The sequence below is a fragment of the Pholis gunnellus genome, assembly GCF_910591455.1.
Source record: "Pholis gunnellus genome assembly, chromosome: 20".
NCBI classification, from domain to species: Eukaryota; Metazoa; Chordata; class Actinopteri; order Perciformes; family Pholidae; genus Pholis; species Pholis gunnellus.
Window position 1 is genome coordinate 3,614,245 of NC_136547.1, and position 8,256 is coordinate 3,622,500.

The 8,256-nt window shown below is 36.1% G+C and overlaps 1 protein-coding gene across 1 annotated transcript in view; it reads right to left on the minus strand.

Annotated features, from left to right (window-relative positions):
* LOC306712593 (vasoactive intestinal polypeptide receptor 2-like) overlaps positions 1 to 6,080 on the minus strand; it is a gene marked incomplete at its 3' end in the record, with an annotated part of 31,448 nt that extends 25,368 nt beyond the window's left edge. Inside the window, exon 1 of the mRNA XM_079181952.1 lies at positions 6,021 to 6,080. Coding sequence (XP_079038078.1) covers positions 6,021 to 6,077 — 57 coding nt within the window. The 5' untranslated portion in view covers positions 6,078 to 6,080. The remainder of the gene's footprint in view (positions 1 to 6,020) is intronic.
* Positions 6,081 to 8,256: the final 2,176 nt, after the last annotated feature.

The following is an 8,256-nucleotide window of genomic DNA, read 5'->3' on the forward strand; positions in this document are numbered from 1 at the left end:
ACAATATGAATATTATCTCCAACGTCAGTCCAAGGTTCAGACTCTGGCTCTCCGCGTCTCGGGCTGAACGCTGGTGTTTGATGAACATGCTTCAGCTTTCTGGACATGACTTCATGCTTTTGTAATCTGAAACGTTCTCCGGGAGGTTTTTACACGTTTTCCTCAAATCAGAAATTCCTGCTTCTGTGTACAAAATGTGCTCAAAATGAATAATGTGTACCGTGATGCTATCAAGTAACGTAGCGTATTAGCATAGTGTATTAGCATAGCGTATAACGCCTTGCAAAGTCAAGCAATGTGGTTCCCTGACAAAAAAACAATTTTCTTTCTCGGAAATCTGTGGCTTTAATCTCAGAGAATCTTTTTTCTTGTACATTTGGGAGTTTTACTCGTAGATTTACCACTTTCATCTCAGAGAATACCCACGGGGTTTTTTTTCTCAGAAATTGAAGACTTTAAGGCAGAAATTATAAATTCTTTCACTGAATGTGATCGTCCTCCCCCGGCTCCGTAAATGGTTATTTATTACCTACAGTGGCACTAATACGCTGACAGTTTTAATGGTAAACGAATATTCATGAGGGATGTCATGGATATCACAGTGTTTTTGACATTTCAGCCAAAACACGAGATATATATTTACATATCGATGATAATAAAATAAAGGAGTCTCAAATTCAAGTTGTTACTCATGACAGTATCGAGACAACTGAAGATCTGACTACAAGACGCAGAGTTTAACAACAAGACGCAGAGTTTAACTACAAGACGCAGAGTTTAACAACAAGATGCAGAGTTGCACGACAGGAAGCAGAGTTGGACTACAAGAAGCAGAGTTGGACTACAAGAAGCAGAGTTGGACTACAAGATACAAAATTTTACTACAAGACGCAGAGTTTGACAACAATACGCGGAATTGGACTACAAGAAGCAGAGTTGAACTACAAGAAGCAGAGTTAAGCTACAGGATGCAAAATGTGACTACAAGACGCAGAGTTGGACTACAGGAAGCAGAGTTTGAGTAGAATAGTTTGTCTTTGTGTGTGTGCGTGTGTGCGTCCTGGTACAGCTGAAGGAGACTCACTCAAACAAAGAGCAGCGTGAACACAAATACACACGTGTTGACATACGCACATACAGTGCATGTGTCAACTTGACTTCATTGATATACTGTGTGTGTGTGTGTGTGTGTGTGTGTGGGGGGGGGGGGTCTGTTTACATTGAGATTCACTGCCGCTCTCAGACGTTTTTCAGACCCGTCAGTGTGTTTATACATATCACACACACACACACACACCAAGCTTTTGTTACTTCTCGTCTGTACATCGAGTCGTCGCTTGCAGACGATCACCTGATCACATCGACCAATCAAACATCACCTCACCACCTTCCCACCCGTGGAGGCTTTATTTTAATGTCCGCTTATTGTTATTATTAAGAACAGCCCAAAGAAAACACAAACACTTCAGGTAAATAAACAAACAGGTAAACAACATAAATGACCCATGAATTAGTAATCAGTCCATCTCTCAATACCGTCTGACTTCCTGTCTGTGGCTCTGAGCTCAAAGCACATTGGTTCCTATGAGACGTAAATCTTAACAAACACAAACACGGTTTTATCTTCCATCAAACAAACAAACATCTCAGATCTGAAACTATTGCATGAATTTTCTTTCAGTTATTATTTTGTATGTTGACTGAAAAGACATCCGCTTTAATGACATTAGAGATATTCCTCAGGATGATATAAATAATACTACACTATACTATACTACACTATACTATACAACACTATACTACACTATACTATACAACACTATACTACACTATACTATACTACACTATACTATACAACACTATACTATACTATACTACACTATACTATACTACACTATACTATACAACACTATACTACACTATACTATACAACACTATACTACACTATACTATACTACACTATACTACACTACACTATACTATACTACACTATACTATACAACACTATACAACACTATACTACACTATACTATACTACACTATACTACACTATACTATACTATAATATACTATACAACACTATACTACACTATACTATACTACACTATACTATACAACACTATACTACACTATACTATACTACACTATACAACACTATACTATACTACACTACACTATACTACAATATACTATACAACACTATACTACACTATACTATACTACACTATACTACACTATACTACAATATACTATACAACACTATACAACACTATACTACACTATACTATACTATAATATACTATACAACACTATACTATACTATAATATACTATACAACACTATACTACACTATACTATACTACACTATACTATACAACACTATACTACACTATACTATACTACACTATACTATACTACAATATACTATACAACACTATACTACACTATACTATACAACACTATACTACACTATACTATACTACACTATACTATACTACACTATACAACACTATACTATACTACACTATACTACACTATACTATACAACACTATACTACACTATACTATACTACACTATACGATACTACACTATACTACACTATACTATACAACACTATACTACACTATACTATACAACACTATACTACACTATACTATACTACACTATACTATACTATACTATACTACACTATACTACACTATATATAACACTGATGTCAGCTCCACGTGTGGCCTCATGGGGGCGCCGTGACGTTTACAACTGATCAGACATTCTTTTCGAAACAGAAACTATAAATAGAGAGGATGAACGTTTGAATTTATTTAATCCAACAAACAATATAATCTCCTGTCTAATGAGCTTTAATACACACAAATACACACAGATCCATTACGGATGAAACGTTTGTTCCAGTTTGTAATCCTGAACCTCGTCTGACCTCAAACATTACACCAGCTTTGTTCACCAACAAAAATAAAAAGTAATATCTACTACTACTAGTAATAGTACTGGTACTATATATGGGACAAAATCGAGACAACAGTGCCCCAAATGCAGCTCCATAAAAGTTGATATTAATAGATTTTCATTATTATTAATGTTTTATTATTCTGGACTTTTCCTATTTGTTATAAACGATGAAACTTTAGTTCCAATAATGCTTTAGGGGACGAGAACAGGAAGTCAAATGTTATGAGTTTCCTGGCAGCTTGAGCTCTGTTACTTTCAGGTTATATTTCTTCACATTTTGGATAATTAGCAGCATTAAAAATATGCCGAATCGTCTGTTAGTGGCTCCTGTTTGCAGTGAAGTGACGGATGGACAGACGACGATCACTGTATTACTTTGATACTGAAGGAAACTTTAAAACAAGATCATTCTCAGGCAGGTTCTGCAGCTATAAAGAGCGTCTTTTCTATGATTACCAAGTAGATTTATGGATGTTTATTAATGAGGGACACCAGACATGTTGATATCCTCAGACTGTGAAAGTCAAACTGAATCTACAGACGTGTGCCTCGTGTCAGTGAGCTCATGTTTGGCCGAGTTATGACTCTGAGAAGGAGAAACAGACGCAGCAGTCTGATATGAATTCACCAGTTAGAAGCAACATATAAATGCGTCTCATGTACTTGTATATGATCACTATTCAGTATGGGGAGCATATCCCAGCATGCATTGGGAGAGAGAGCACACTGGTCAGGTCAACAGGTGTTAATTATGCAAATTGTCTATCCATTTTGGAGATTCCATGGAGAGAAAACGGGACTAAACTTTAGACTATTGTCTCTGTGACTTTATTTCAGATTCTCACCTAAATATTAAAGAATTGTAACTTCTCAAGCATATTGTCACAGGTTTGTCCTTCACGTCTTTTCACCTGCGTGTCATTAAATAAAAAAGCTCAGTGCAACAGGAACCTTTAAACGTCACACACAAAGAACATGAAGGATTCTTATGAGCTGAACTTTTAACTTGAGCCACAAGCTACAAGCTGCAACTTCAGCGAATCTCAACGTCAACACGAGAAGGAACTAAAGGTCCAAACTAACCACCAATCAGTCTGCTGGCTGCTTTTCCTCTTTAAATCCTTTCAACGCAACACAAGAGTTCACTGACGTCTCTTCAGCAGTTTGTCTGCTGCAGCTTTAAAGTACTTTAAATCAGCGAATCACAGTTCAGCTTTAACCCAAACAAAGGGTGATTAACTCTGTTCTCTAATGTGTTTTAATATCAAAATGAGCTCAACCGTTTACGTATTGAATGTCCTGCAGTGAGATCATGAAAGGAAGCAGAAGTCCCTGAGCTTTATCATAAGAACACACATCTACTGAAACACAGCCGACACGTTTCTCTTGTGTCGTCCAGCAGACAGGAAGTGAAGCAGATATATTCTCAAAGGAGAACAATGGATTCAAATGTGATTCTGAGGCTGCAGGACGACACAGAGGGAACTTATGAAACCTCTTTGTGCTGCAGTCACATGTTCCCTGAAGGCAACACAACGTCTCTCAACGTTTTCAACAAAAACAAACACACACGGATGAATTTTGGGGGGGAAATGTGCAAAGATATTAAAGACTTTTATTCCAACTTTAAAAGAAATAAAAATGGAAAAAATGTTAAAACTAAAATTGTGACCTTAAATCAAAACAAGGTTTTTGGTTCCTTGTATGCAGAAATGTACAAAACACAACCGTTTGTAAAGTGCATCAAGATTTGAGTTCAAAACTAATATTTTATTTGTTGTTATTATTTTTCTTCAGGAATAAAATCCTAAATGAGTCTCTGATCTCTAAAACCTCTAATCTCTGCATGTTGAGCTCCTCCCAGGCGAAAAAAAAGTGTACTTTTTTGTACTTAAAATATACTAACATTTTCAATAGTACACTTCAAATATACTTTCAAAGAATTGTACTTTCTGAAAATATATAAAAAGTATACAAAAGTCACGCTTTCACCTATTTTCAAAAATATACTTTTAACACACTTTAAAATAATTGTACTGTAGTATACTTTCAAAAAATATATTATAAGAAAAATATACTTTAAGTGAAAGTTCTGTGCAATTACTTAAACATATTTCTTTGAACTTTGTTTTCAAACATATTTTTTGTATATTTCAAAATGTATGATCTAAATTACCATTGAAACAATGTATTTAAAGCACATTTTATAAATACATATTTTAAATATACCGAATTTTTGGTATATTTTAAGTAATATTTGAGTGTAATTGGTCAGTAAACTTATTCATGCTATTATTTCAATATATTGATTGTACTATTATTTTGGAATGTGTTCAAATGTATTACTGTGAAAATGCACCGAAAGCACATTTAAAAATATATATATTTTGATATCTTGCCATTTTATAAAATATTATATCATTTTTATTATTTCATATAGAACAAGGTATCAGCTGTAAGAGCTCTTACAGCTGATACCTTGTTCTATATACACTATGTATACTATACATGTATATATATATATATAAACACACTGGAGGTCCAGACACAGAGAGTCTAAACACAGACCTGAATCACACCTGAACAGTAAAACAACAACCAGCTAACAGGAAGTGAATGAAGGAGTGGAATGAGAGCTGCTGCTGTTTGAGCTCATTTACAGTCACGTTTCATTTAATGACGCTGAAAGCAGCAAAGTGGAAGATTAGAAAATATAGTCATGAGAGAATGTGGTGACTGAAAGCTGTGGATCTTAAAATACAGAAATATAACAGTTGGAATATTAGAGGAAATAAATAAATAAAGGTCACTGTAATCTCACTTTGTGTCTATTTTAGGATTGTTGTGGCCTAATTATGATATTAAGCCGATTAAACTAAATATTCAGAGACACAGATGTCATGAACACCCGAACGCCAATATAAACAATATCAGCTACGTGTTTATGAATACAACTCATATTTAAATAAGAATAACAGTGTTTTTATGAGATAATCACATGAATGATGGTGATAATATGAATATTAAGAAGAAGAAGAAAGGGACTGACCGTGTTGATGAAGGTGAAGCCGAGCAGGAGCAGAGCGAGCCGGTGCGTAAAGCCCATCCTGGTCTCATGTCCTCCGGTTCACCTGGACAGCAGCTCACCTGTTGGACATCCTCAGCAGGAAGCACGCGCACCGCAGCGAGACGCCACCGAACGGAATTTTGTAGTTTTGTAGTTTTAACGCGAAGAAATCACATTTTTCTTTTTTGGCACGTTGGTGTCAGCAGCTTTACGCACGAATCATACCTTTACGTCTCCCAAAAAGAGTTCAGTGTTTGCAAAAAGAAAAAGCAGAACAAACATGAAAACTCCAACAGACCAACTGGACTCGAGTCGGTCCCCGTTAGAGTGAAGAACCGGGACTCTCCGGTGAGCGGAGTTACAGTGACGCGGTGCTCCGGTTCTCTCTCTAACGAGCGCGCGTCCCCGACACACGTCGTCCCTCGAGACACCCCGGACTCATTGCACGCTCCCGCCGACCTGCGGGAGCTTCCTGAGTGTGTTTTAACAGCAGCGACACCGCGCGGCTGAAGTCACGACTCCGGACAATTAAACCTGATGTTTGGGTCCCAAACTCTGGTCCTCGGGCCCCCAGAGGGTCCTGGAGTTTGGCTCCAGTTGTCCCACCACCAAACGAAACACCAACTTTATTTAATAAACATGTAAGAATGAACAAAATGACTTCACTCATTCAGAACAGACAGATTACAATATGTAAATGTTTGTTATGTTTTAATAATACATTAATGGTATTTAGTTTAAACACATGACCAAAATGTTAGTCAACTTTCATGAAGAGAAAACACAAATTGAAAGAGTTCCCAGACCGACCTGTCAATCACCGTGTAGCCCCGCCCTAAAGCATCCCCTGCTTTATGGTCTGTTTGACTCTAAATGGACCATCATTTACTAAATGAACTTCATGCTGTATTGAAGAAGACTTGAAACTAGAGATTGAGACCATAAACTCATGTTTACAATGTTTACTGAGGTAATAAATCAAGAGAGAAGTAGAGTCATTTTCTCATAGACTTCTATACAACCAGAGGAGTCGCCCCCTGGTGGACACTAGAGAGAATGCAGCTTCAACACATGAAGCTTTGGCTTCACTTTTCTTGTCTCCTGGTTTGTAAAAGATGTCAGATGTTTGACCTCACGTTTCCTTTCCTCCTGACTTTGAGGTAATTTAGTGAAACAGATGTAGAAAAGTATGTAAAGTACTTTACATTGTCTGCATGATCAGTACTTTTACTTTGATGCTTTGAGTACATTTTCACTGGTAATACTTCTGTACTTTTACTAAACTTATAATATTAAATATACAGGTCTTTTACTTCTAATGGAGTGTTTTTACATTGTTGTATCGGTACTTTAGGTTAAAGATATTTATATTTAATACTTTGGAATGTAGCACGACGAAGGTCAAAGTAAATATCTGTATAATTTGAGTATCTACGGGAAGCTGTAGAGGACATTTCTGTAGAGGTTTTTGGAGGTGAAGATGTCAGGAGGTCACTGAAATCATGACGAATCCTCTGAAACCAGCATTAAGATAAATTTACTCCAGATGTTGTTAATTATTTTATGAAAATGTAAACTTCTGTCTGAGGTAACTTATAAACAGAAGCTGTAGCTTTAAACAACAGCTGTTCACTTTGGAGAACATCTCTTTATTTATCATCTTTTCTCAAACTGAACGAACATGAAAAGAATAAAAAGAAGAAAAGATTTGTTTTTGTTTTTGTACCTTTAAGTGAAACTTTCAGTGTTTATTCAGTCTGTTTATCGTTTGTTGCACTTCTCTAAATATTGTATGCATGTGTAAACTTTTAATGTTTACAGATATTAAAAATAGCGACGACGCTGCAAAAGAAGCCAATAAAAACTGTCTGACTCTGGGAAACCGAACACGAGGGAGCGACGAGAAGACATGAAGTCTGTTTGAGGAGAAGAGGAAAAAAAAGGAAACGTTTTTCATGAAATGATCATTTTTACGCTGTTTTACAATAATAACTCTCATGAATCCATTAATGTCCTTAAAGCAGGTCGTAGAATGTTCTGATATTTAAACTTTTATAATAACTTTTATATATTTAGTTTTTTCTTTTAAAGTGCAGCAAATTGTAAATAAAGTTGGTCCATTTAGGAACAATTCTGGAGCTTTTGAGTGAATCACATGGACTTCATCAGGCAACTTGTTTAAATGTCACCAAATTGTAGACATGAATTCATTTTTACT